General features: G+C 52.6%; 10 protein-coding genes across 10 annotated transcripts; 4 read left to right on the top strand and 6 right to left on the bottom strand.

Moving 5' to 3' along the window:
• Positions 1–1,000: 1,000 nt before the first annotated feature.
• Z517_10501 (uncharacterized protein) lies at positions 1,001–1,864 on the bottom strand (the record flags this gene model as incomplete). Its single annotated transcript, XM_013424112.1, has 3 exons — positions 1,001–1,178; positions 1,243–1,544; positions 1,757–1,864. 3 exons carry the CDS (start codon positions 1,862–1,864, stop codon positions 1,001–1,003), a joined length of 588 nt encoding a protein of 195 aa, XP_013279566.1.
• Positions 1,865–4,345: 2,481 nt separating this feature from the next.
• On the bottom strand, positions 4,346–5,260 carry Z517_10500 (uncharacterized protein; the record flags this gene model as incomplete). Its single annotated transcript, XM_013424111.1, has 1 exon — positions 4,346–5,260. One exon carries the CDS (start codon positions 5,258–5,260, stop codon positions 4,346–4,348), a length of 915 nt encoding a protein of 304 aa, XP_013279565.1.
• Positions 5,261–5,555: 295 nt separating this feature from the next.
• On the bottom strand, positions 5,556–9,260 carry Z517_10499 (uncharacterized protein; the record flags this gene model as incomplete). Its single annotated transcript, XM_013424110.1, has 1 exon — positions 5,556–9,260. One exon carries the CDS (start codon positions 9,258–9,260, stop codon positions 5,556–5,558), a length of 3,705 nt encoding a protein of 1,234 aa, XP_013279564.1.
• Positions 9,261–10,753: 1,493 nt separating this feature from the next.
• Positions 10,754–16,429, top strand: Z517_10498 (uncharacterized protein; the record flags this gene model as incomplete). Its single annotated transcript, XM_013424109.1, has 1 exon — positions 10,754–16,429. The coding sequence occupies one exon, from the start codon at positions 10,754–10,756 to the stop codon at positions 16,427–16,429; it is 5,676 nt and encodes a 1,891-aa protein (XP_013279563.1).
• Positions 16,430–17,141: 712 nt separating this feature from the next.
• Positions 17,142–18,145, top strand: Z517_10497 (uncharacterized protein; the record flags this gene model as incomplete). The annotated part of the gene is made up of 2 exons (XM_013424108.1): positions 17,142–17,741; positions 17,918–18,145. The coding sequence occupies 2 exons, from the start codon at positions 17,142–17,144 to the stop codon at positions 18,143–18,145; spliced, it is 828 nt and encodes a 275-aa protein (XP_013279562.1).
• A 504-nt stretch (positions 18,146–18,649) lies between these two features.
• On the bottom strand, positions 18,650–19,907 carry Z517_10496 (malate dehydrogenase, NAD-dependent; the record flags this gene model as incomplete). Its single annotated transcript, XM_013424107.1, has 5 exons — positions 18,650–18,787; positions 18,853–19,460; positions 19,513–19,605; positions 19,690–19,804; positions 19,863–19,907. The coding sequence occupies 5 exons, from the start codon at positions 19,905–19,907 to the stop codon at positions 18,650–18,652; spliced, it is 999 nt and encodes a 332-aa protein (XP_013279561.1).
• Positions 19,908–20,754: 847 nt separating this feature from the next.
• Z517_10495 (uncharacterized protein) lies at positions 20,755–21,346 on the bottom strand (the record flags this gene model as incomplete). Its single annotated transcript, XM_013424106.1, has 3 exons — positions 20,755–20,920; positions 20,987–21,230; positions 21,298–21,346. The coding sequence occupies 3 exons, from the start codon at positions 21,344–21,346 to the stop codon at positions 20,755–20,757; spliced, it is 459 nt and encodes a 152-aa protein (XP_013279560.1).
• A 464-nt stretch (positions 21,347–21,810) lies between these two features.
• Positions 21,811–22,280, top strand: Z517_10494 (uncharacterized protein; the record flags this gene model as incomplete). The annotated part of the gene is made up of 2 exons (XM_013424105.1): positions 21,811–21,862; positions 21,934–22,280. 2 exons carry the CDS (start codon positions 21,811–21,813, stop codon positions 22,278–22,280), a joined length of 399 nt encoding a protein of 132 aa, XP_013279559.1.
• A 929-nt stretch (positions 22,281–23,209) lies between these two features.
• Z517_10493 (uncharacterized protein) lies at positions 23,210–24,343 on the bottom strand (the record flags this gene model as incomplete). Its single annotated transcript, XM_013424104.1, has 2 exons — positions 23,210–23,996; positions 24,060–24,343. 2 exons carry the CDS (start codon positions 24,341–24,343, stop codon positions 23,210–23,212), a joined length of 1,071 nt encoding a protein of 356 aa, XP_013279558.1.
• A 797-nt stretch (positions 24,344–25,140) lies between these two features.
• Z517_10492 (uncharacterized protein) lies at positions 25,141–26,183 on the top strand (the record flags this gene model as incomplete). Its single annotated transcript, XM_013424103.1, has 2 exons — positions 25,141–25,264; positions 25,321–26,183. 2 exons carry the CDS (start codon positions 25,141–25,143, stop codon positions 26,181–26,183), a joined length of 987 nt encoding a protein of 328 aa, XP_013279557.1.
• Between the last annotated feature and the right edge of the window lie 1,368 nt (positions 26,184–27,551).

The raw sequence follows: 27,551 nt of genomic DNA, 5'->3' as shown, positions 1-27,551 counted from the left end.
GACGCATGGTGGATGGTTGCGCATGCCGGAATAGGAAGATAACAATCTCCTCCCTGGTCCATGTACATACATACCTACGGGACCGGGTTTCATCTTCCCTCGGCCAAACCCGGCTGTTAGTATACCCATTTTCACACAATGCCAGCAGCCTTTTGATCTTCTTTTTTTGTATTTTGTCTTTTCTTTCCAAGACGTCTAGGCGACAATAATGATATTGCCACTGCCCGCGGAGCCGCACCGGTCCTTGGCCCCCGACCACTTGCCGCATCTCGTTGTTTCCCCCCTCCCCCCCCCTCCCAGCAGCTGTGCGGTTGATAATCATGGCCAAAGGCAAAGCGGAACTTTTACATCTGGACGTGGTAGGGAGCCATGCCCTTTACCCCTGCGGCCGGGAATACTTTCCAGCAACGTACACCGAGGACATGGATCCATTGCTCCAGCAAAAATAACGTAATAATATTAAGAAATCTCGTACAGAGCATCGTACAGTTTCATCCAGATGATGGTACACTCTTGAGATCCATGAGGTCTCTACCCGCAGACTCCCTAGTCTAATATCGCTCCAAAAAATGCTCCTGGCCGTCAAAAGTTCTAAACACATTGCTCAAATCTCAGTGGCAATGCATCTCAATCAAGGGGAAGAGCCCCTAAAAGAAGGTATTCAACTGTTCCGTGTGTCCAAGGTTTGCGAGTGGTGTTCAACGGCCGAAAAACCAGTCTCCGCTATGCCGCACTCCGACGTCTACCCAAAATGTTCCGATCGAAAGGCACTCTCGTAAGGCCTGCTGCGAGTTCGTACCGTCGTCCCAGCGAATCCGGAATGAGAAAAAAGGGGGAAAAGAGGGGCTAGAGAAGAGAAGAAGAAAAACACCCCCTAGATCCAAGACCATCTCCTTGCATACCATAGGGACTTGCAGGGATTTGTCAAGAATCGAAGGTTCATACCCCTGCTTTTTCTTTTTACCTCTCGGCCCATTCCGATGGCCTACTCACCCCATATTCAGTTCCCAGTCGTGCTTGGAGGCTTGTCCCAGTGTTTGAGCATTTGCCGCAGGGCTCGAGTCCATTCCGCCACGCAGGCATTGACTAGGCGCTCAAACTCCTCTTTTGTCGGCCTGCGACCTCCCCATGTGCTTGCCTTGGAGGCTAAAGCGCGAGCGTGTTTTGCAATGAGGTTTCTGAGCGGAAAAAGAAATCAGCCTGTGCCACGTTGTCTTGGAATTGAGAAGGGCTTAGACTTACTCCTTTTCCATCTTCACTAGGACTAACCAGCAGTAGTTCCAGCTCCGAGTACTGCTCGGGTCCCGCACGACCATCGCTTTGGCTTCATCAAGACACTCGGAGCTGAAAGGATAGGTCCTGGTCAAGCCGCGAAGCTCGTTGAGCAGATTGTTCGAGTTGACATAATGCGCCCACGCCGTGGTCATTGGCTCGGTGACCTCGGCTGAGTCCAGAAATGCAAAGATCTTCTCGATCCGGCGTAGCTCAGTGATGGTGTTGACTCGATGGGTTCGAAGAGACTGGATCAGTTGATCCTTGTTGTTCTATAGTTCCGGTCAGCTTTCACATCCCTGGCAAGCTTGGAGTGCGCGAAAAAAGAACCAGATATTTGAGCAAAATACACTGGAACAAGAGCGGAGAAGACAGGAGAAGAGAAAGGAGAGAGATAAGGGCCAAAAGGAAAGCGTTCAGGAAATTCAGCAAACAACAAACTCGCAAACATAGGAAATATTACAAAAATAAAGCCTGGACTGACTTGGCTCATTGATCGAGGATCAGCTGGTGTGCCAGGAGAAACAAGCTGATACTGCTGAGGTCGAGTGGTCGAGACCGTGGTCGGTCCCAGCGCTGCAGAACGAGACATGGCGTCTTCGAACGGGGGAGAAGGAGATTGGTACGAGGTTGGTCGAGACGGTGAGGGCCCTGTGTAGGGATTGAGCGTCGCGGGTTGGTGCGAGGGACTCTGGGAACTCCGTCCAGCAGGATGGGATGGCAAAGCAATGCGTCTTGAAGTAGAAGACTCTCCTCCCTGACGAGCTGGTGGTCTCCTCGACGTATTTGTACCTGTACTCCGGTCGCTCCTCGAGGCTTCTCCGGAGTAATCGTCCATAGACAGCAAGCTGCAATACACAATCTTCTGACCCCGGTAGAAGAGTTTTGCTGGGCTCTTGAGTAATCGTTGATGATATAACCCAGGAAGGGTGGGAACACAACTCGTTCAGGCAGGAAAAAGAGGGGTGTGCAAGCTAGATGTGGTGATATGTACGGGGTGTACGTGAGTGAGTGAGTGTGCGTATGAGTATGTGAGGGTGCGTGAGGGTGTGTGTGGACGCAAACTTAGTCAGAACGCAGCATTGGAAGATGATGAGGAGAGACTGTAGAAGGAAGCGGTGCGCAATGTAACAGCTAGATTCAAACGAATGGAATAGACCAAGACAGAGAGAGAGAGAGGCTGACACATGAGTGCCCGCAGAGGTATTATGACTTTCTGGCAGAAGCGTGATGTGCCGAGCAGAATGTGTTAGCAGGTCCGGTAATCTTCTCCATCAACGACACTCAGGTGAACGAGTATAGGAAGGATTACCACCTTGGGGGTCACTTTGCGGCTGTTTTGTCTTTTTGCTCTCCGCCACCCTCCCAAGGCACAGTAGAGTCATCGTCGGAACGAGAGCTACCATAGCTCCCCAAAGTGCTGTGATGGGGACATGACAAGACCATCTTCCATTACCCTCAGCCTCAGCCCGTTCAAGTGTCCGGTGGGGGTGGATGGGTTTGGCGTCATGTAACAGGGGGTTCAGAGGTCATTGGCCTTCTGCCCACGTGCCGGCCGCCGAGATCTGACGAAGGGCCGTTTCGAGGAGGAATGGAGCGAGCGAGGGAGGGACGAAAGGGAGGTGGGAGGCAAGACAAGGGACAGGCATTATTGACGAACAAGGTTGGGATGGTCGCCTGGGGAGGGGAGTGGACCTATGGGGCCGGTATGGAACTAGAGGGAGAATAGGGTCGACACTTGTTGGATGATGATGACGATGATGAATTGGAAATGAGAGTAGTAGGAGAAAAAAAAGAGACGGGGGGGCTATTCGAGTTGAGCTCCAAAGAGTTAGAGAAGATCAGGAAGAGGAGGGAAGAGAGCGGACGTCACTAAGCGCGGGACGGCGGAAGAGGGGCACTACGAAGACCAACGGCATGTAATACGAGGAAGGCAAGGACAAAGACTCTTTCTGTCTCTATCTCGATCTTGGGTCCAAAAAGGAAAAGAAAAAAAAAAGCCAGAGAAAGGAAAAGCATGACCGACTACTGTTCCTGATGGTGTCGATCCAAAAGTCCAATTCCGCCGGGTGCCATGGTAAATTACGTGGTAGCGCAGGTGGCACCCAGGTGGCTCCAAGAAAAGGCTTACTAAGGGCCAGCAGCTACATGTATAGGATGAGTCTCGCTATTGGGTGCCTAGATAGACATGTACCGAGTAGGTGGCGAGTAACCCCTAAGTACCTAAGTACCCAAGCACCTATAAGGTACCAAGTAAAGTATCCAGGTACCTAAGCATCTAAGCATCAAAGCGCCTAAGCACCCGTGACACCTACCTAGGTAAGCACCCTTGGCACTCCAAAGCACCTTTAGGTAAGAGTGCTACCTTCAGTAACAAAACACACCGACCTTGCCGAGCCTAGCCCGAGTTGGTGCTTGGGGTGCCCGGGGTCCCCTTTCACCAGCCTCAGCCTCTCCATCCTTGGGTTGTTGCGGCTGTGCTGCTAAGCACCAGTGGATCCTCAAGAAACCCTACTCTGTCTTCTCTTGTCCTTGTACGAGATCTTCTGTCCTTTGTTTGTCTCTGTCCTCGCTGTCCATCGCCCGATTGGGCACTTGAAACAGGCCGGTTCTTCCCTTTCCGCTCCCTTACAGCCCTATATTTCGCCCCTCTCTTCTACTTGTAGTAGTCCTTAGCCACGGATCAAGAGGTTGGCAATCAAATCAGCCACCCAATCCTCCACCTTTTTGGGAGCTCGTAAACAAGTCGATCAGATTGCCGAACTTGACATCGCCAATGGGAAACCAGGGGTGTTAGTCGAGGCTGGTCCGGCCCGCAGGGGATCTGACTTCACGTCAACGGATCGTGGATGAAACCTCCGATGATCGCGTCGGGTGCTGAGGCATCCGCGAGGCTTTGGGAGATGGGGATGCATTAGGGTTTGGGGACTTTTCATCGTGGCCCGTGAACATTGTTAGGTCGGTCCTCGGTCAACTAGCCCGGATGTCAACTTGCTCCGGGCTATGCCAATGGCACCAACCTAGAGCCGTCAGGTGTGCACCCTAGCACCAAGCTGATAGGACTGTGGCTTTCTCATCTGGGGCCTCCAGGTCTTTGGCGTTGGTCCTGGGCACGATACGGGTTGGAAGAGCCTCCGCCGCTATTGTAGTTGTATGCATAAGGATCATCTCCACCCGTTGACCAAGGCTCTGAGGCTGAAATGTAGGGCTGAGAAGACCCGGAGCGAGATGGGGGTTGATGAGTCAAATTTCCGCCCGACGGACCATAAGATGCCTGACCACCGCTTCCCCCACTGCTCAGACCACCAGATGGGCTGTTCCGTCCACTGCCCCCGCCCTGCAATCGAGCTCGAAGTCGATCACGAGATCCCAGGGCGCCAGCGTTGGGAGCGGGGTTCGTTTGGTAACTTCCGGCCCTCTGGCTCGGGAGCGGGCGAGCGCTGGGGTTGGGTTGTGTCGGAGCCATCATCCCGCCACTGTTGCTCGACTGCGAGCGCGCAGAGTCATTAGAACGCAATGAGTGAGGCGTTGGTCGGCCAGCCCGGAGACTCTGAGCAGGAGGGGCCGCCGGGGCAGGAGCAGGGTCCCAGAGATCAGAAAGTCCACCACCTCGGCCCCCAGATGGACCTCTTGAGTGTGTTTGCTGGGTTCCGTATGGAGAACCGTATGTATTGCCATACTGCCCATAAGAACCCTGAGGCTGAGGAGGTGCAGCAACGGGCTTTTTGGGATCAGGAGGCAGCCATTCGGGAAAGGGTCGTCCCTTTTCCGTGTAGTATTCTCGCAGGACGTTTGAGATGTGTGAACAATCTTCATGATCCGGATCGTCTTCCTCAGAATCTCTGGTTGTCAAAGCCTTGCGCAGCGTCGCAAACCGCGAGGAGAATGTGCTCGACCATGTCGACGTTGTGCCAGGAGTTCCTGCGCCCTGCGATGGTGGTTGTGGCGTCGACGAATTGGAGGTGAAGTAGGAGAGGTAGGACGCCATGATGGAAGGAGATTGAGATTTCCGGTTTCGGTTTGACTAGCCAGTGCCAGCTTGTGGTGAGCAGAACTACTCGGTACAGAGTTGGAGGTCGCAGTTTGATCCTTGACATGGCGGTGGGAGAAGTGAGGGACCACCAGGCGGCCTCTTCCCCACTTTTGGGTTCTCGGCCGAGAGCCTTGCGCTGTTCAGTCTCGTCTCACATGGGGTCTGAGCGAGCCTTGTAGATCATACTTTGATGCTCTAGCCTTTATGATCATGTGCATAACGTGAAATGACCTCTTGTTTTGTAATTGCGCTATATACCTTGTACCTTGCGATAATTCGGCGGTTTCCACGTCCGTCTAATGATCTTCCCTCCCCAAACTGGCACAAGACTGATCGCTCCCACGGCTCCCACCCTCCAAGCCCAACTCCAGCTGGCCACATATGCCAAATCGAAATAGTCCCCCAGGAAGGGCACGCTCGCGCCGTAGAGTACCGCAGTGCCGACAATACAAACAATCATGATAGGGTGCCAGGTCGTAACCGATACAGCAACCATGATAAGCTCATTCAGAACCAGGACGGTGAAGCTGACACTGAGCATGCGAGGCCCGTCAACTTCCCCGACGAGAAGTTGCGACAGACCCTGGATAATAATCCCCTGATAGACCGACACCAACACCCAGGTGAAGAAAGTCTGATAGCTCAAGCTCTTTCCTGACTTGAGTTCTTTGTATAATTCGGGATAGAGATTGGCGACTTGCTCGTCGACGTCTCGATCGAGCACAAGAGAGAAGACAGGGGCCATGGTGTAAACAGTGGCATACCCAACCATCAGCCAATCCTTGAAGAGGCCCTTGGGGTCGAAGTGTCCAGCGATGTTGTACATCGTCTGACATACGCTGATGATCAATCCCCGGTGAATGATAAATTGAGCCAACTTTGCAGACCGTTTGTAGCTGTTGCGGCCGTGCCACACTAGCAACTTGGTCAGATAGCAGAACTGCTCAATGCTGAAATCGGCCGCCAGTGAAGCCTGTCGTCCTTCTTTGCCGACGATCCCAATGCCGACATCGGCAGCTTGGATCATGCTGACGTCGTTGCCACCATCCCCAATGCAGCACACGCGCTTCTTGGTGTGTTTGCGAATCAAGTGCGCGACGTCAGCTTTCTGCGCTGGCGAACAGCGACAGGCAATCACTGCAGGCAACTGCACCGCTATGGTGATGAATTCATGTCGGAATTGGCTGAGCATGAGAGCCAACGACTCGCCGTCGATGAGCAGACATGTGTCAGTCTGGTTGCGTAACACATCCAACGCGTCCTTACCCTGCGCTTTAGCTTTCAACTTGGCCATTGTATGGATATGCTGGCCTCGTGCGACCAACCGAGCAGAAATTGCCACGCACCGCGCTGTCTCGATCTTGTCACCCGTCAGCATCCATATCTTGACGCCAGCGTTACGAAGCAGTTCGAGAGAGGGCTTGACATCCTTTTGCAGTCGGTCTTCAACCCCCGTGACGCCCAAAAGCTCGAGATCATGCTCGAGGTGCTTCTGGACAACTGCAGCCATTCGTGCGTCTCGATCATGCAATGCCAATGATGCATCCGCATACTCGGAAGCGAAGTTCCTGTATTGCTCTGGCGACAGCTTTTTGCGGCCTACGACCAGTGTCCGAAGCCCTTCACGCGCCATGTTGGCCGTTTCCTCGTCCAGCCAATCATTTGCTGCCACAATGGCACTCATCACCGTGTCTGCGCCTTTTTGGAAGAACCACAGTTCATCTATATGCGACAGTCCGGGTACCTCTGAAGAGAGGTGCACGATGATACCCATGCGCTTGCTGTCGGAAGTGAAAGGGAAGATATCTTTGATCTCTGCTCGGATGACCACCTGCTTTGTAGAGACACTTTGGAGAACAATATTCTCCCTGTCGCGCTGAAGGAGACGTAGACCCACGCTTTCAGTGAACTCGACAATGGCAATCTCGTCAGGGGATGATGCCTGATAGGACACTACTCTTTCTCCGTCAACCTCGTCCGCAGTAGGCGTAACATTGTGGCATAGCGCAAGGGCGAGTACGAGATCGCGGACACGGACGCCAATCTCTCGTCGGGTTTTCGTCGCTGCGCCCAGCTCTGAGATATGCACATCTCGGCTGCCATCAGCTGCGAATGCTTGATCAACATATGCTGCGACTTCTTCCATCGCCTCTCCTGCATATGCAACTGTACCAACATGTATCTTCCGAAGTTGCATCTCATTCTGGGTGAGTGTGCCAGTCTTGTCAGAGAGCAGGTACTCTATTCGGCCTAGATCTTCGGGGATAGTACTGGTACGGACGACTGTGCCTGGAATCCCTTTGTCCTGGTGAATGAAATAAGCATACACCGATTTGGCCATGTCAAGATTCACGCGTAGACTGATTGGAATGATTGTCGAAAACAGAATCAGATAAATCGTAATTGCCACATACCATGGCTTCTTGTTGGATGGCTCAAACCCTTCGAGGGCGACAAGAATGATGGAAAGGGTTAGGGTCATGATACAGAGGATTTTGGTCAAGTTGTTGATTTCCAGTTCCAAAAGACCAGTTTTTGACCTCGATGGTGACGTGGAGAGAGCAGATCGAGTCTGTTTGCCCGTGTAGATGACCACGCCATATGTTATAGTGCTAGAGGCCAACACCGTGTTGGCCCATGCCGTATTGTCAATAGTCAAGGGTGCCGATTGCTGCCTGTTAACCGCGGTGTGTTCCGAGTCGGTTGAGCTTGTGCCGTCTTCTGCACGGTCATCCTTGAGCACATGGGGATCGTAAGCTGGCGCCAGATTTGGTTGAAGCTCCAAAGTCCCTACGAATTCATTGACTTTCTTGTCTGGAGCGCCAGCGGTGACCTTGAGTCGTTGCAGATCTTTCAGGTTGAGATTTTGACTCAACGGGCTCGGGAGCCGTAGCTTCCAGTCAGTCTCTCCATCTAGCTGATCGGTCCTAATGAAGGTTTCCCCTGCAGCCTGAGCTGGAGGAGCAGCTGTAGAATCAGAGCCCGCATCGACCGTCAGCTCCGTTAGATGACTCTGAAGGATGACCAGATCCGCAGGAACCCTGTGGTTCTTCTCAAGTTTCAGAACGTCACCGACTTTGATATCTCGCGACCGCTTCTGGACCTCCAACACACCATCCCGGGCTGTATCGGAGAAGGACAACACAGTGAATAGTTCGGCGTTTGCTTCTGCATCTCGTCGCCGCCGCACGATATCGTCTATTGCTTCTTTCCCAATCGAAATTGTAAGAACCACCGCCAAAGGCACAATGTATGTAGACATGTAACCGATTCGCAAGAAGGGTATAATTTGAGACAAGGCGACAAGGAGGAAGTAGACGTTGAGGAAGAAGGAAAATTCGTTGTACAATGTTCGCGGCAAGAAGGACCAGGCGGTGTATTTGGCATTGGACACGACATTCGTGGGAAATCGCTTCTTCTGAGTTTGCCCGACGTTGACCTCGCGGGATTCCTGCCCGCTGAATTCCTGCTCATTATCACGCATGTCCGCCAATTCTTGTCTGACAAAGTCTGATATTTGCATACTCTGGCGAATGCTGGAGCGGCGAGAGGGCACCTCCCGACCCTGAGGGTTGTCTTGTCCACCAACTCTCTGGTATCTTTCCGGCCTGACATTCCAGCCGACTTGGTCTTCCGACCACAGTCTCACATGACCATTGCCTCGTGTGTGTCCAGGCCAGCTGCCCAGAAGACCTTCGGTATCTTCTGTGCCATCGTCTCCTACACCCCGCTTTCCTGCAGATGGCCATAAGCGGCTGCTGCCGTACCTCTGGAGTCTTTGCAGCGCAATGTTTGTGGAACCGTTTACTGGGCGGCGGGCTCTAGTCTCAGGCGGAGCGTTGGATCTTGAGCGACGGGGCGAATGAACAATAGGGTCTAGTTCGTCGAGATCGAGGTCATCATCGGAGGCAGAGTCTATGTCTCCGGCCGCGAGCGTGGGATTGGGAGGAGACATGCTCTTCCTCGATCATCCTCAGGTGTATCTCAAGCGACGGGAGGGATTCGGAAGATTGGCTGAGGGATATTCAAGGCGGCCGCAGACCCTGGATGTTTCGGACGGTACACGTAGGGCCGTTCAGATATTTAGAGAGCAATGAGAAACAATCAGTCAACGAAGGGTGAACAACGTTGAACAGGAGAAATAATACGGATGCCTTGTCGGAGGAAGATATGACAAGACATTCTGGCCCGAGCAAGTGATGGAAGAGGCGCGCCGAGCCGCGCTCTGGGCCAGGGTTCCAAGGGGCTATGGGTCCCTAAATAGAGCCCGCTGCTTTTAGCCTCTCATAGGTTGGTGGGCGAACTGCCCATCTCCATTGCGTTTTGGCCAATCAGTCTACTGGTCGCCCACTGCACATCGAAGTTCAACATGTGAATTGCGTTCACAAGCCAAATTTGATCCTCTCTCACTGTAGACCTTCATCGTGACAAGATTGTAGTTCTGATTTTCAATAATTCCTTGCTTGTTGTAGCTACGTATCAAAGGGTACATTCACTGAAGCATCCGGATACGATACCGGACCTGACAATGCGAATGAAGGGAGTGATTGGACTATATGGCGCCTTACTTCACCTGAAGACAGAAGAAGGAGTCCCTGGTGACGACCTAATCATAGGGTGTGTCTACGGCGAGGGCTGGTTGATTGAGGCAGACATTGACAACGAGTGCTTCAGGCTAGATAGTGTCATGCTAACATGGAAGGGTGGAGGAGATTAGTCTGAAGGAGATAGCACTGACTTCTGGTATAAGCTGACCGCCTGAGCTAGTGACGACGTTAGCCAAGGACAATTGATGTAGTATCTGAGCGAACAACAAGGCAAAATGCGTCGTGATGACGGCTGAGCGTAGGCCGCAATATCCTTAATTCAATACATTTGATTCTCTAACTCTTAGAAAAAGAGAGAACCGTGACTAGCATGGTCATGTGACAACTGACATAAATTCCTCCAGGGCTGTGCAGGCGTCTGTCTGTCGATGAAGAGACGTGAGTCGCCAATGTATGGGTCGCAATCGTAGCACCTTCGTTGAGAAATCGTATCCGCAAATCACAGAAAGCTATTGAGATGTTAGAAGGGGCGTGGAACTATTCCTGCGAACTAACTCTCTTCAGCTAAGGGTACAAAGGCACTGCATCAAGACCGACTGACTCCCGTAGGGTTAAGGCGGCGCGAGGTCACGTGGGTTGAGAGGTGGACGGGCGTCGCGATCCCGACGATGGAACAAACTGGCCTTCACTTCACAATTTCTCCCGTCACTCCAGCACCCGTCAAACTCTCCCTAGCTCCTTTCACGGTTCGAAACAGCTATTTCGTCCCGTGTATAGGGTTGCACTTGCGCCATGTATCAAAGGCGTTACTAATTAGTTGTACATGTGTGTGTCAGGATAACGATCGAGCCCCCTGCTCTCTGCTGACCGGGATTAGTATCGTCATTTTTTCGGACTCGCAATGGACGGAGCCATCCACGATGAAGCAGGCTCTCGAGGGTTGAGTCAACCTACGCAATCAGGTCACTGGTTCCCAGCTCTGCGACCAGACACCATCGATGAGGTCCGCAGCGAATCGAATGCGTCCAGACCTTCGAGTAGAAACGTCGATGTGAAAACATCTGACCGTATGTCGACGACTGTGATCCCCGCAAGACCTTCCTCACGACAAGATGGAGACCTCCCTTCCTTGGTGGAAGATAGAAATACACAGCCAAGCGTTGAAGATAAGCCTATAACGGTTGTGCCGGGCGCCACACTGCTGAACGGGCAGGGACCGCATGCAACCTGGTCCTCTCAGCCTTCAGGCGGAAGCCTTGGAAGCGATGAACTGCCGTCCGATGATGATGATGAGAGATTGGATCCCCCTTGGGGAATACAACGACTGGACAGCAGCCATATTCTTGACAAAGTTCATCGCTCTACAACATTCCCCGAGTTTGAACTACCGGAGACTACAAAAGGTCAACCCGATATCGACGTGACGGAGAATGGAATGGACCTTGGGACCGTCAATGGCACTACAGAAGCTGGCGAGACGGCACAAAAAGAAAGCGGAGCCACGGAGCCCCAGAGTCTATCTTGGATGAACGATGAGCATGATGGATCGCGCGACCCCCAGTCGTGGACCATCCCATCTAAAGGGGAAACAGTCAATGAAGAGGCGCTGCGCTTCGAGGAGGGCATACCGCTTATTCAAGCAGATGGGACGAGCCCTACTGTTGGCGGGGCGCTGGCCGAAGGATCGCGACAAAATCCCTTTGAAGCGGCGCAAGATGACGAAGAATCCGCCTTCTTTTCCAACATGAACGGCTTTTCAGCTACTGCTCCACAAAGCCCTTCTCTTGGCAGAAAGTCCACCGCTCAGGTCTTGAACGCACTGGACATGCCTGCTGATGATACAAAGGATTCTCCGCCAATGCCAGTACCAGCCGAAGCCTCTTTCTTTGACGAGTTAGCCGCCGGGACAACATCTACTCCGGACGATAAGATGCCCGTCATCCCAGAAACCGAAGATGTTGACGCTATGTGGGCAGAAGCACTTGGTGACGAGGAGTTCTTAGTAGAAGATGCGGACGACCTGCTTCCTGAATCTGAGCCTGGATCGCCATCCTCTTTCATTGCATCTTTACAGGACGCCTCAACAGTGTCCAGTGTACCTGCAACCACGGAGCCAGTGCCCAGTGCAGCACCTCAACAACGCCTCCAAGCTCAAAGGCAGAGCTCGGCCAACCCCTACGCGCCTCATCAACCCTCCACTTCCGACATGCTGCAGTTGTCTCCTACAGCCCGCACCACGCATAACAATGTTGGACTGTCGCGCCCTGAACTAGCTCCGATGGGTTCTTTCCAAGCCCAGCTCCAGCAGGAACAGCAGTCTCAGAATGTCAAGAGCTTTGTTGATCAGGCAAAAGACGGGTATAAATCTCCGTACGATCTGCCCCTAGAACTCAGCAAATCAAGAAAGAGAGCCCACGTTCCGCAGCCTGTGCAGACAACAAGATCTGTTGCACCTCCACCGAGGAGTAGCAGTCTGTCAGAAAAGCCCCTGCAATCACCTTTTCACCCGAACAATCCGCCAATGCCAGGGCCTGGTGTTATGCCACCCCCAGCACCGTCACCCGCCATGCCTCCACGAAGCGTGTCTGCATTTACCCCTAGCAAGACCGAGCCACCGACGTCTGGTTCCTCTTCAGGCTTCTTTGAAGAATTGCCGTTAGCGACAAGGCCCCGACACAGTGGCCGCCACACTCCTCAACATAGCATGACCGCCCATCCGCCAATGCCGACACAAAGCCCACCCACTGCTCCTCCACCAGTTCAACAGCAGACTTCTCCCCTTGCACCGTCTGATCCCTATTCACAGTATCAATTGAGACCACCCGAACGATTGGATCCTTACGCAAATGTCCCGCTACAACCTCCTCCTGTACCAGCTGCTACGACTGCCAGATATTCACCGGCACCTGTCACGTCTACTCTAGGCCCTCGGCCCGGGCCCTCCCCTCGATATTCTCCAGCGCCTCCCCCACAAGCTGCAACTACAACTGCGGCGAGGTATGCAGCGCAACCGACGCCACCCCCTGCGTCCTTTCAAAGTACGACAGCATTGCCAAATAAACCTCTAACGCAACATCCACATACTGGGCCCGTCATCCTGCCTTTTCAACCTCGGACCTCAAGTCCACTTGCATACCACAAAAGTTCAGTGGATGAAACTGTCGACCATGTGGCAACTTCAGTCATGCAAACTTCACCCCCATCTGCACCTCCAAATCAGTTCTCACCTCCTGTTACCACGGCGCCATACCCAGTGACTTCCCCTGAACGTGGTGGCTTGCCAGACTCACATCAAGCATCTGCACGACCCAATAGTGAACGACTACCTCCTCCACGACGATCACAAACTCAGTCTCCATCTAAACAACGCCCACAAGGAATGTTTCCAAGTTATCCGAGCGACATCATCAACCGTCCAGCTTCTGCGTATGGACAACCACCACCCGGCAAAACTGTTGCGCCATTAGAGCACGTTCAGGCCGTCAAGCCCGGTGTTCGAGCTCGAGGGTTAGCTCCAGAAACAGAATTCGTACGCCCCCAAGATGATACTCAATTCGATCCTCTAGAGCGCTGGAAGGGTGCTCCGTTGTTTAGATTTGGCTTTGGTGGCACCGTTGTGAGCACCTTTCCAAAGCTCGTGCCCAGATACGCGACCGGTGCTGCACGGCCTCAGATGAAGCCTATGGCCGGAGGAGTGTCCATACAAAACCTCAAAGATGTTCTTCCGTCGGCGGAACTTTGGAATCAATTTCCTGGTCCGCTGCGAACTAAATCGAAGAAGAAAGATGTGTTATCATGGATGGCAAATTACATAAATGCTATGGAGGTGGACACACCAACTGTCGTTCACGTTGCCTCTCATGATGATCCGGTCACACGACATCATGAAAAGATATTACTCTGGAAGATCGTCCGTGCTCTGGTGGAACACGATGGTTCGCTTGATGGAACAGCGCTGCAGGCAATCAACCTCCTGCTCTCACCAGAGGTCCATAATGTGGACCTGTCAAGTCCAATCCAATATCGCGAGGGCGAACAGGTCTCTGGGATTTACAGACCTCCAGGTGCAAATGTGCGTCCTGACTCCGTGGACCCGATGGCAGTTGAGAATCTACGAAAGCGACTGCTCAGCGGTGACCGACAGGCGGCTGTGTTTCATGCCATGGACAACCGACTATGGTCCCATGCTCTCATCATAGCCTCGACGATGGACCGTTCAGTTTGGAGCCAAGTGGTCAGAGAGTTCGTGCGTCAGGAGGTAAAGACTACCGGCGAGAACACTGAATCACTGTCTGCTCTATACGAAATCTTTGGAGGCAATGCTGAAGAGAGCATTGACGAACTCGTTCCACCGTCTGCTCGTGCTGGGCTCCAAATGGTGAGTAAAGTTGATACGGGTGGTCCGGCCAAGAATGCCCTGGATGGCCTAAATCGTTGGAAAGAAACTCTGAGTCTCGTATTGAACAATCGATGTCAAGGGGACCACCAAGCCCTGGCAGTCCTTGGAAGATTACTCGAGGATTACAATCGCATCGAAGCAGCGCATATATGCTATCTCTTCTCCAGGAACACCCAGAGACCACTTCTTTTCGGCGGTCTCGAGGAGGAACATGCTGCTATCGTCCTGCTCGGCTCTAACCACAAAGCTCAGCCATTCGACTTTAATCGCGACCAGGATGCTATCCTGCTCACCGAAATCTACGAGTTTGCGACTAGCATTCTAGCAACAGGGGCATCTCTGTCCTTCATGCCACATCTTTCTGTTTTCAAGTTACAGCGAGCAGCAATCATGGCGGAATCAGGACTGAGGTCAGAGGCACAATACTATTGTGACGCCATCGCATCCACATTCAAATCGAGCACGAAGATGTCAGCATACTATCATCCGCTCTTCCTGTCTGAGCTTGAAGATTTGTCGAACCGACTCAAACAGACGCCAATCCAAGGATCGTCATCTTGGATTGGGAAACCCAGTCTGGAGAAGGTTGGGGGCTCTATGTGGAACAAGTTCAGCAGTTTTGTTGCAGGGGATGATAGTGACGCCGAATCCAAAGGTTCAGGAAAAGAGGCAATCGACGCTGGACCATTTGCGCACGTCGCTGGCACCCCTTCGATCAGCAGAACTGCATCTCAGTCGGAACTGTATGGATCTTACCCACAATCGGTTCCTACAGTTCCAACAACAGTTGCTGGGTCCAGATATGCGCCGACCGGCATGCAATCCGCTCGATCCTCCGCAGAAATTACGCGTGGACGTCCATCTCTAGACTCTCAAAGGTCACCTCCATCGACTTCCCATTCCCAGCACAATCACCAATTCGAGTCAATGAACATGTTCCAGCATGTCCAAGTACCGCCTGCTGCGAATCCTTATCAAGCGTTTGCCACAGCGTCACCCCCGACTTCTTTCCCGCAGAGCCCTCCACGATCTTCGTATATGCCGAATAACAGTGCCCAATCAGCACCTGCGAACACAGCTCCCATGCGTCCCAATAGTTATGCGCCAACTCCGCCCGCTGAAGATGTCATCCAACAATCATATGGATACACTCCTGAGCCGGCTGTTACATCCCAGATCCCCGAAGAACCCGCGGCTTACTTTGGCTACGAACCTCCACAGGCTGGAGAATCTGAAGTAACTCAAAGAAATGATGATTTCGGCATGGGCGTCGAAGCCCCGGCACAATCTTTTGGCTACGAGCCGCCTACCGGCGGCGGCTATGTTCCCTACGTTCCAGAGCCCGACTCACCAGAGGAACCACCCAATGAGGTAAAATCGAAGAAGAAATCGTTCATGGACGATGACGATGACGACTTCCCTCGGGCATCGCAACGGCAGGATTTCGAGCCGGGTTCATCAGTAGAGGATGAGACTGCGCGTAAACGTGCAAACGACGCAGCAGCAGAAGCCGCCTTCCGTGCTGCCGCGGAAGCAGACGCTGCTCGAGAAAAAGAAAAGAAAGAATCGAAAAGATCCTCGTCGTGGTTTGGTGGCTGGCTGGGAGGAAAGAAGACCGAAGGCTTGGATGCTGGTCCACCCAAGGGCGCCGATCAAAAGGTCTACAGAGCCAATCTAGGTGAATCGAAGATGAAGCTGTACTACGACAAGGAACTTGGGAAATGGGTGAATCCTGACAACCCGGATGCAGCGAAGAAGACAGAAACCCCTCCCCCACCCAGAATGGGTGGTACTCCCGCCCCTCCTATGAGCGCTCCAGGGCCTCCGAGACCACCTATGTCTTCTACACCTCCTACCTCGCATCCGAATATTCCAGGTCTCGGTATAGGACCGCCATCGGCACCAGGAAGTCGCGCTGGTACTCCTGCCGAAGGAGCTGGAGGATTGGCCAGACCCTTGTCACAGGCTGGAGTTTCTGGTCCTCCAAGTGCCGCTAGCACTCCTCCCATCGGCCACCCTACAACTCCCGGCCTTGCTCCTCCACCACGTCCTGCCACTGCAATGAGCAGTGCTAGCAGCATTGACGACCTAATCGGTCCAGCTACAGGACGAAAGTCTGCCAAGGCTGGTAAGAAGGGACCCAAGTCGGGAAGATATGTGGATGTCATGGCGCAATAGATTTCTGCAGGAGGGACATCATTCAAAGATTCCGGGCTCAATGTACTCTGCACCATCAGAAAACGATATACTATCACTGATTGTACAATAATTATGTGGGGTGTTGATGTGTACATGTGCGTTTGACAATGGAGGCGGATGTGGTTATGACTGCATCCCCATCGCTGGCGATGTGGAATCAGAGACTCGGCGATGGTACCGGGGATATACTACTTGTAAATTAATACTGTGACTTGGGTCAGACATATAGGTCTGCGATGGTGTGTGATTCGTTTCCGGATATAACAAGAGTGGCTGAGATGTGCCGATAATAGTTGGACATACGAAGTACCGAGTGGACCTGATTGTATGGCTGCTATATCTCAGCCTTGCAGCCCAGACGGACATCACGTGATGTCGTCAAATCAATAGACGGGGACAATCTGATGTTCCTGGCGAACTTTTGGACCTGTTTGTTCATTCACCTTCCCACAGGCACGATGCAAGGCTTGACGACGAAAAACGCCCATACTACCTTTTCGGTAATCTGTATGTCCTGTTAATATTCGCCCAATAGACCCAACGCCCCCGAGCTATGAGAGCCCATCGAACCAAACATTCCCCCAAACTCCATATTGCGCCGATAATACCAACAAGCCCTCCTCCGCGGGATTGAATACTTGGGGGGGGAAAAACAAAAACAAGTGACACACCCTTGAGCTTATAGAGAGCGATGGCCGCACCTCCTCCCGGCGATGCGCCCTTCGACGCTGACTCGCGGCTCGTCAACATGTCCTGCTTCGACCTCCTGCTGATCGAACTGGTCCCGCTGGCCGAGCGCATGGCGCGGGCCTACGAGGCGTCTCTCGACCGTCCCACACCCTCCCCCGCGAGCTCAACGACCACGAAACGGACGTCAAAGGGCCCGCCGGCGGCCCCGGGCAATACTACCAGCGGTAGCACGACGACGACCACAACGTCCAACACGGCCTCGTCGACCTCGACGCCCAGTATCACCGTCACGGGCGCCAACACGGTCCCTGCGTCCTCGCAGCCCTCAAACACCGCGCTGCTCGCCGCGGACGGCCTCCCTGCGACCACCATCTTCGCCGATTCCATCTACGTGCGCCTCGAGCGGCTGGGCTTCCGTGTCGGGGAGGGTCTCAGTGAACGCATCTCGCGCGACCGGCCGCGCTTCAACCAGGCCGGGCTGAACGGGGCTAACGTGGGAAACGTCAACGACCACCACCTCGACGTGATCAAGTTCCTCTGCAAGGACATCTGGGGCGTGGTGTGGAGGAAGCAGGTCGACAACTTGAAGACGAATCATCGGGTACGTTTGGCACTTCTGCCCCCTTTTACATTGTCAAGAGTCTAGGCGACGAGCAGCACAGCCTACGAGATTCTGGGTGGTCCGTTGTTGAGCTGTCGATCTAGCCAACGCGCCCAAGATTTGGGTCCCAAAAAAAAGGCCACATTGAAAGTGAGATGCTGACAATGTTCACACAGGGCGTCTTTGTTCTTACAGACAACAAATTCCGTCCTCTCACACGCATGTCCATGGCGAACCACGCCGAAGCCTTGCAACGAGCCAAACCCCACCTTTTTTTCCCCTGCGGCATTATCCGTGGTGTCCTGAGCAGTTTGGGGATCAAAGCCACTGTACAGGCCGAGACGATAGAATTGCCTGGTGCAGTGTTCCAGATTACGACGGTGCAGCCTCAAATAAGGCCATGAGCAGGAAAAGAGCATGGTATACGTTGACAAGAATTGACAGAGGATTCTCAGCCTGCGTAGGACATGAGTATGCCCTGCAAAGAGCCGCCCAATACTGGTGCCAAAAATGACAGACGGATTCACAATCTGCAAACACAAGAGAAGTGGCTGTACAAAGCGTGAAGAGTAGGACAAATAATTTTTGTCTACGCGATCTCCACGCTGCAAAAAAGAGACATACTCAGCCCAAAAAAGCTATGCTATGGCGATGATGACCGTCTTTGCATTGACGAAGGGAGGTCTTTATTTCATGTCATGTCATGCTTTTCACAACCTGCTCCAATAGCTCCATGTCAGTCTCCGTGGCCGGCTCACTTTTTGCGCTTGCAACAATGTCCAGCAACCGAACGAGTGCACAGGTGCACGATTGCGTGGCAGGCAGGCTCGTTCTGGGGGATTAGAAGTCGCTCACATCCTACCTGCAAAACGGTCAGGCAATGTTACAAAGAAAGACAAGGACGAGGCCTACTTGGGTGGGTCCTTCACGAAACTGATACCCGTCTCAATGTTGGTCTTGAGCCCCTTGATCGCTTCTTCAAGGTGCTTCTTCTCGTAGTCGTTGGCGCTTCCCAGGATGTCGATGGCCTTCTCTGCGCCGTGGGGCTATTACAAGAGTTAGCACGCAGCAAGGAGAAGAGGAATCGCAGCTGCTGGGCAAAGAGACTTACCCCGAGTTCAACAGGAACGGAGAAAAATTCACAGCCAGTTGCCTTGGCAATAGCATCACCACCGGGGACACCAGGGAGATAGACGAATGTTGGCTCAATGATACCCTTTTCACCCTTGGATGCCTTGATAAGGGCCTCGGCGAATCTGAAACCGGCGTATGCCATGGAGAGTGTTGCGGAACCAGCGCCATCCTTGGCCTTGACAACCTCGTCACCACCGAATTGGACACGGTGCACCAAAGCGTCTAGCTTGTCTGATGGAATGTTGACAGGAGGCTTAGCTTGGCTGAACAGCGGCACAATGGTGTTGCCAGAGTGACCTCCAACAACAGGGATGGTCAACTTTCTTGGGTCTTTCTCGCCAATGATCTCTCCCACAAAGGTCTGAGCACGGACGACATCGAGGGTGGTAACACCGAACAGTTTCCGGGGATCAAAGACACCAGCTGCCTTGAGAACCTCAGCGGCAATTGGGACGGTGGAGTTGACAGGGTTTGAGATGACGCAGATGTATGCCTTGGGGCAGTATTTGGCGCACGCTTCAATAAGGCCTTTGACAATTCCTGCGTTGATCTTGAACAAGTCGTCTCGAGTCATGCCAGGCTTGCCTGAGAACCGCCGTCAGCCCCAGCAAATATTCAAGCTCAACAGAGTACATACGAGGGACACCGGCGGGTATGATGACAATATCTGCACCAGTCAAAGCCGTCTTTTTTGCTTCTTCTGTCTCTGGTTTCTCTCCTTTGAAGTCACCTGGGGCCGCGACATAGCCTCCAATGGTCTGTGTATGTTAGACTCGTGGTGTTGTGAGTATGGGTCAGGAGGATTCCAGCAGACGTACAGCGACAGAAGAAATGTGTGACAGATCGGCTGCAACACCGGGGGTATTGACGACATCGAAGAGTGCGAGTTCGTCAATGACGGGAGAGATCTTGCAGAGAAGAGACAATGGCTGCCAACAAGTTAGACTCGACTCAAATTACTGTAGCCAAATCAAGAGAAATGCATACCTGACCAATGCCGCCAGAGGCACCGAGAACGACAGCTTTGACCATGTTGAGAGTTTGGTGGGGGGAAGGATTGAACTGTGACGACAGTTTAGGATTCCACCTCGTTCTTCAGACTGATGCTTCGTACTCACCTGGAGAGACTTTGACAATTAATGAGAGGGATATGTTCGAGGTACTTGGGGGTTTCTGAGAACTGGTGTTTGCAAAGAAGACTGAGAGGGTTTTTGAGAAATAGTTGGGGCGGTCAGACTTTCTTTTGAGGAAGCCGGGCAAGAAGGGCAGTGACGCGGGACAGAATAGCGAGGGGAAGCCTCTTGCGACCTCGCCAAGACCAGATATTAGTTTCAAGCGGCGACAAAGACTGGCTTGCAGTTGCCCCGCGTCAATCCGCAGCTCCGACATTTCGCGTCCTTTGGGGGACGTTGGGCCCTCTTTTCGCCATCCTGGACGGTGGTTTTAATCAAAATACTAGACAGGCAAGGCTGCTACTCGTACTCTACGAAAATTGCTCGGATCAGGCTGCGACCGTCTTGTTCTGGCTTGGGTCAGGGCACAAATCATTCGTTGGGCGCTACGGATGTACCACTGTGCTGCAATAATGCTCTTGTCATCAATGATGTTAATCCCTTGAACCCCCTCGGATGCAGATGTAATCCCAGTTCCAGCTTGTCATTTTTTGGGAGCAATAACCCCGTTCTGCATTACCAGAACACACAAAGATCTCACCCACCGATTCTCAAATGACACACCGTCGAAGAAATGTCTCGGATGGTGATCATAGATCCAGGCTCATCGGATCTTGCCCTCAACATACGGGGGATGGCACAAGCCTGTGCTTCCAGTATCGAAATGCTCAGCAAAAATTTTGTCAACCACCTTCTGCAACAACGCTTTATGCCTCTGTCTTTCGCGCCTTGACCCCACGGGGCTTCTTCTCCGGAGTGTCCTTCTTCGGTCGCTGCGAGTTTTTGATGGCACTGGCACGGGAAACAGCGTCTTTGTTCAAGTCGCCACGGTATGATCGCTTGCCGACTGCGTCTGCCACGCTCTTGTAGATCCTGTAGGGCAAGTTAGCTACCAAGCTTGCTTTGTGGCCATGTCATTTGCGCCCGCCCAAGACTCACTTTCTGTTCGAGGTGGTCTTGCCAAAGGCGTGGGTGTTGTAGTTTGATGCAGGCTTGTTGGCCGATCCGGACTTCTTGGTCACCAACGTGACACCTCCCTTCTCATTGGGTTGGATCGAAACGGCCTTGTCGTTCACGAAGCCGGCGTGTTTTCTCGAGTGCTTGTTGACGACGTTGAAGGGGTCTCGGGAGAACTGAACACCACCACCAGACTTCCTCTTGACCAGGAACGCATTGTTGTTTCCTGCGGGTTGTGTTCGTATTAGTATAACCCTGGGACTAGAGAATTGATCTCGCTGGTGTGGACTTACGGACAACCTCCCAGATGAGGTCGCCGGATACGTTTGGACGTTCAGACATTGTTGACGGCGGTAAAACTGGTAACGGATTGTCGAGCTTTCGCAAACAACATGGACGGGGGCTCGAACTTTTTGGGTTGATTTGTATCTAAAGGCAATGGCCTTTCTGTGCGCAGAAACATGATTGGCTGTTGGTATTCTCCGGCTTGGCACCTTATGCTACGGCGGAGCGTTCGGCTGCGATGCGACTTCCGAGCTCGTCCGACCCCTGCCGCGGCAGGCTGACGACAACGAGCCCCAAGACCCAAGGCCCATCACCAAATGCCTCGTCTCTGATTGTCACCACTGTCCAGGTTCGGACGGCTCTTGACGCAAGTAGCGACTTCGCGCAAAGCCTCATCATGGCCACCAGGCTGTGATCATTGCAACACGAAGCCTCGCACTCGTCTTGTGACCTCAAGTCAAACCGTACAGAAACCCCGCGCGACATCAGGCGACATCTGAAAAGAGAGGAGTGGCGCGATCATGGCCTACATCCTGTACTCGATTCTCTTCTTCTCCATCGCTCTCTCAACAAGTACGTTGGCCTACTACACACCGCGAACCCTACAAGTCTGGTGGAATCTTTACTAATCCCTGCCGCTCCAGTTCTATACTTCACGCGCAGTCGCTGGACACCGTACCTGCCGATCCCTGTGCAAGACCTGCTTTCCCGACTAAACCCCTACACGTACAGCCGGGTCCCGACCACGTTCATGGGCGATGTCGAATCAGGGTTCACCTCCGCGGACTTTGACCTCAGTTCCAACATAATGGAAGGCGACAGCCGGGGCGGACTGGACCAGAGGGCGAAGCGAGAGATCCAGAGGCTGATGAAGATCCGGGGCATCAATTTTGATGAAGCCAGAAGGGTTTACATGGAACAGCGGTTCAAGAAAAATGGCATCGGAGAGGACGGCATCCCGAAAGATCCAAAGTTCGTGTCCTTCTCATAGTGCCGTGGGGGAAGGCTGTGCGTTGTGCTTGGGTCCGGGGTTGCCGTTGAATAGGAAGGTTGTAATGAGTAAGAGTGAGGTACACGCTGGATTTGTGGAGGAGGTACCTCTGGACAATTAAGTTTTTCATTGCATTCGTGCATGGGACCATTGTTTTCAGATGCATATGACCCATGCTCCATATCCGAGATCACCTTCCAGTGTGAGCCCTTTTGCATGGTACACCTACTGTCTTCTCTCATTGTGTCTCTTGCTATCGGAACAGAATGACGAGATGCAGCATTAATTGAATCGGCATTGGCGTGACTCGAAAGCGGTCTCGTGTGTCGGAAACCTGCAGCGCTCTTCCCCCGTGAGAGAATCTCTAGACTGGGCGAACTACGACTTTAGTCCCCTACACCTAATCAGAGACACTCGCAAGTACGAGGTACCATAGCACACATAGGTAGTTTATGATCTATTCCGCGTTATTGGCGGTCTTTACAGACTTATGTCTTTCTACTTGTATATGTATAAAATAATGCGAGAAGCACCCACATTGCTCAACCTCTAGACCATTGTCATGTTAACGTCACTTTCGCTCACGAGCGGCCTCTTTTCATAGAGCGAGACACTCTTCCAAAAGTGCATCCATCTACGGTATGGGTCGAGGTGTTTTAGTTGTATTTTTTCAGAGTTCAGCCTCCCCACAGGGGGTAAAGTCTATGTACTATATACAGAGCGAGGAGAGTTTGTCCATTAATGACTATATTAACTGCCGTTTGCTTGCTTTTGCGGACGCCCATCTAGGTCAAGATAGGATGCAATATCTGAATTGAATCCATGGCCCATAACATCCACCACCGCACGGTATCCAGGGGCAAATTGTTTGCTGAGCTGCACGCCGAATCCCTCAAACCAGTCTGTCTGGCCGGAAAACCCATTGACGCTCACTGAATCTTTTTAACATCATCGGCCAAATAACTCCGGTCATCGCTCCCCTCAACTTCCTTTACGATATTTTCCATCTCTCGACTCTGCTTTTCCCACTGCTGCTTCCCCATCTTGGTCTCCTGCCTAAACAACTCTTCATCTGGCTTCCGATAGCTACCCCCTAGTCGATCCCACAGCGTGGTGAACTGCCCGAAATTGACCTTAAACGTAAGATGATGCATGGTATGGCACGCAGCGCCGTTGATCAAGGGAGAATTGGAGTAGTATTCGCCGTCGTGGATGAAGATGGTCCAAATGTTGATGAAGACGAAGAGGGCGATGTAGGCGAATTTCTGCAACGGGAACAGAAAGGGGTAAACGTGGTACGGGATGGATTGGGCGAAGCCATCGAGAGGATGGAAAGCGTGCGAAGCGTAAGGCGTAGGGACAATCCATTTGTGGTGCGGCTTGTGGAGAGTTTTGTAGACCAGCGGATGGTGCAGCCCTCGATGAATCCAGTAGATGCCGAAATCGGTGAAGAGGACGAAGAAGGGGAACTGGAGGACGTTGTACCATCCAAAAGGAGCATCGCTAGGAAGATCGTAGAGTTTAGAGTAGCCTCGCACTTCAGCAAGCATGCAGGCTGCGGTTAACAGGGACATGAGCGGCATGGCGCGATTGGCTTGGGCGATCTCCATGCGGACCTGATTCTTCAAGTATTTGGGATGTTTAAAGGTCGCTTTGTCAAAGACAAAGAAGTACGAAAGCGAGGCGCAGAGAAAGTAGAGGATAAGCCCAAAAAACCTAGAACAGTAGGTGTTAGTAGAAAGACATGTGTCGCCAGTAATGCTGCCATCCTGGACTCACCAAACTATGAAGAACAGGCTAATCCCTTGTCTGAAGATGTTGTCGCGAGGCCATGAGCTTCTGTAGGTCCATTCCGTCGGGTCCAAACTGACAAACCGCGAAGCGGGTTCATAGATGTATGTATATTGAGGTGCAGCAGTCGCGCTTTCCCGCAAACTCGAGAACGTAGAAGTTGTGGCATTGTTGAACTTCTGTTGAAGGTAGGACGATGGACTGGCAGGTAATAGTGTGGCATAGACACGATCGAGGAGGAGAGTGTCAACGATTTCCAGAACGATGTCCATGGTGAGGGGTGCGAGACAAAGTCAGTCGCGTCGGCTATTCAACACCAGGTCTGGTCTGCAAACCGGCCGAGGAGTTGGTGCCGTTTACCAACGAGGCGGATGACGAGTTTGAAGGGAATGTGTCGAGGCTCGGATGGTATCTAGGTTCGAGGAGGGAGTATCTAGGTCGTCAAGAGTTCGCTACATAAGGGATACAAGGAGTGGCGTGAAATGGCATCTCAACGATCCGAAGGGCCGACAACGGCAAGGTTGAAATTATTTGTTTGAAAAGGTGGAGAGCGTTTTGGCTCAGAATGGCCTGACAATTGGCTCGGGGATTGGCGGTGACAAAGTCAGACCCTTTTTTCTCGTGTAGCTTGCGCAGCTGTGGAGGTGATAAACGCTGGCATTGGAGCATTCAAGCATCAAGTGGAGGAGAAACTGAACAACATCCGAGAAGTGGTCTGCTTCACCGTAATATCAGTATTGTCACGTGATACATAACTACGCATGAACGTCGGCTAACATTCCTACTTGCGACATCTCCCCCATCTTCATCAGTCACGTCCCTGCGTCATCTACGCAGGAAATTTATGATAGAGTCGTGAACAAATACAGTCATTTGGAGGTAGAAAGGCAGGCAGCCAACGTACAACCTATTGCTACAAACAAAGCTATGCAGGCATAGCTCCTCGTCCATCGGATGCGCCGACCCCTCTTCCGTGAACAACATGTTCGAGCTTGGTGCAACCACCCACAGTCCTCTCCCGAGTCCTTACTCCTCCGGACCCTGAAGTGATCCCTCGAATCCTTGGCTCATGACGTCCCAGCAGAGCCATGGTCTCTCGCCAGCTTCGATTGAGACCATTGCAGGCTTGTCTGCCGGCCTGATATCTACCGTGATCGTTCACCCTCTAGATATCATTAAAACCAGACTGCAAGGTGGGTTTAGAAGCCCCAAAACGTGAAGAGACCAATCTGAACATCTTTTTCACTAGTTGATACCTCTGCCCACCCTCTCCTCAACTCCTCTCGAGCCGTTCTACGAGACCTATTGCGGAATGAAGGTCCCAGTCGGCTCGCAGCACTCTACCGGGGACTCAGTCCCAATCTAGTGGGCAATTCAGCTGGCTGGGGATTGTACTTTTTGTGGTATCGCCAGGCTCAAGATGTCATTCGAAACCTCCGAGGCTATTCTCGTGGTCAACAACTCACCGCTGTCGATTACCTAGCGGCCTCGTCTGCGTCTGGTATTCTGGCTGCGATTCTGACGAATCCAATCTGGGTGGTCAAGACGCGGATGCTTTCCACCTCCGCCTCTCAGGTGGGTGCATACCCGGGCCTGGTGTACGGACTGCGAGCAATATACAAAACAGAAGGAGTCCGAGGGTTCTTTCATGGTCTGACACCCACGCTGGTTGGGGTCAGCCACAGTTCACTGTATTTCGTGGCATATGAGAAGCTTAAGGCGTGGCGGCGGGCGTCCAAGAGAGACCAGCCCCTTTCTAACCGGGACACCATCATGGCCTCCTCATTGTCGAAAATCTTTGCTGGGACTGTGACATATCCCCATCAATTGGTGCGGGCTAGGCTGCAGACCTACGACCCGAGTGCAACCACACTTGTGAAGAGACCGGGTGTCATTGCCTTGATCAAACAAATTTGGCGGAACGAAGGTTTCGTTGGCTATTACAAAGGCCTTTTCCCCAACCTCTTGCGTGTTGTCCCTAGCACATGTGTCACCTTTCTCGTATATGAGAATGCTCGATGGGCTTTGCCGAGAATATTTGGAGAGGTGGAGGAGCAACCTCCTCCAAATATGGCCACGGGAGTGGCGCAGAAAGGGCAGAGACCCTTGTAAGGGAGAAATAAGCGGTCAGATCATTTGAAAGTGGGCTTCGACTTATCTCGTGGGACACCACGCTTTCCTGCATAAAATTGGCTCCGACAGCATCCCACGCTCTCCGTTCGGGTTTGTTTTAGCAGCGGTCATGGGCTTGGGGAAATAGGAGACAGCGGTTTTCTATATTACTCTCATGGCAAAAATCTCTCCACGGCAGTCTTGTAACTCCGTTACTGTCTCGTGGCAACGGTTGCGTCCGTCGCAAGGTCTGGATGGGTCGAACCATCCTCAATCGAGCAGTCGGATTTGGGGCCAGCGGCCTCTGAAGCGGGATGGAATCCACTATCGCCAGTGTCAGCGTCGATCGTCGGGTTTCCTTGGAAATCGTCAAGTCAGAAGGAACCTCAAAAGGGGCGAACACGAAACGCAACATTGATCCAGGCCACCAATCATGAAAATTGTCAGCAGGTCAGCGAGGCAAGATTTCCAACTTTCCACTCTTGGACGGACGGGCTCCCCACTGGATTTGCAAGACTAGTGTACTGTGCATTGCCCAGGCCTAGTACCTTGCATTGCATTTGACCAGGACAGCCTGGTCCATACACTTAGCCTTTCCAGTTCAACGTCCATTCCCCGAGACGAGAAAGGAGATGTTCTGGAGACAAGGACGAGATTGCCGAACGTAACCTTGGGCGGAACGGGCCAAGTGTGTGGCGGGCTCGGTCTGCAGCGGTCCGGCGTCGATTGCGGAAATGCGGGTGGGAGACGAACCCCATGCGTGTTCCTGCGTCAATTCATCACGTCACGAATTCTTTGAGTGTGTCAAGGTTAGCAGGAGTCAAGAAAAAGAAACCTTCAGCCCTTCAGCCCTTCAGCCTTTGGTGGCCATGATGAAGTCGACGTCTTGTCTGGAAAAGTTGGAAAACTTACTCCTCGTTGGATCCTGCAGCTACCAGTCGCTACACGGAACTCGGCCTGTGAAAGGCGGCAGCGGGCTGATACATGACCCAAAGAGGGAGGGAGGTTTTGTAGCGTGGACTCGACGTGGGTGTCTATTGATCTGGCGCTCTCTCGTGACAGTCCAGCTGAACGCCTGCTTCGATGCAGCATTGCGATTGGCTGATTGACCCTGGTCGGTGGCGGTCGGACTTGACTTTGCTAGCGCCAATGGCACCTTCTACCGACCTTCCAGAAACTATTTCTAGCGTGATTCTAGTGCGGTTCTAGCGGATGTCTCCGTTTGTGGAGCTAGTCTCAAATGGCTCGTGGCTGAGATGGCTGGGAGAAAAGCGGGACGTTGGTGGAGCCTCGTAACTCTGAGCAAACCGCCCGAACCGACAAAGAATCCGCTCGTTTCTGTTTCCTCCTCACACACTCCATGCTTGC

Source organism: Fonsecaea pedrosoi (assembly GCF_000835455.1).
Source record: "Fonsecaea pedrosoi CBS 271.37 unplaced genomic scaffold supercont1.7, whole genome shotgun sequence".
Taxonomy (NCBI): domain Eukaryota; kingdom Fungi; phylum Ascomycota; class Eurotiomycetes; order Chaetothyriales; family Herpotrichiellaceae; genus Fonsecaea; species Fonsecaea pedrosoi.
This window is presented reverse-complemented; position numbering and strand designations above follow the sequence as displayed.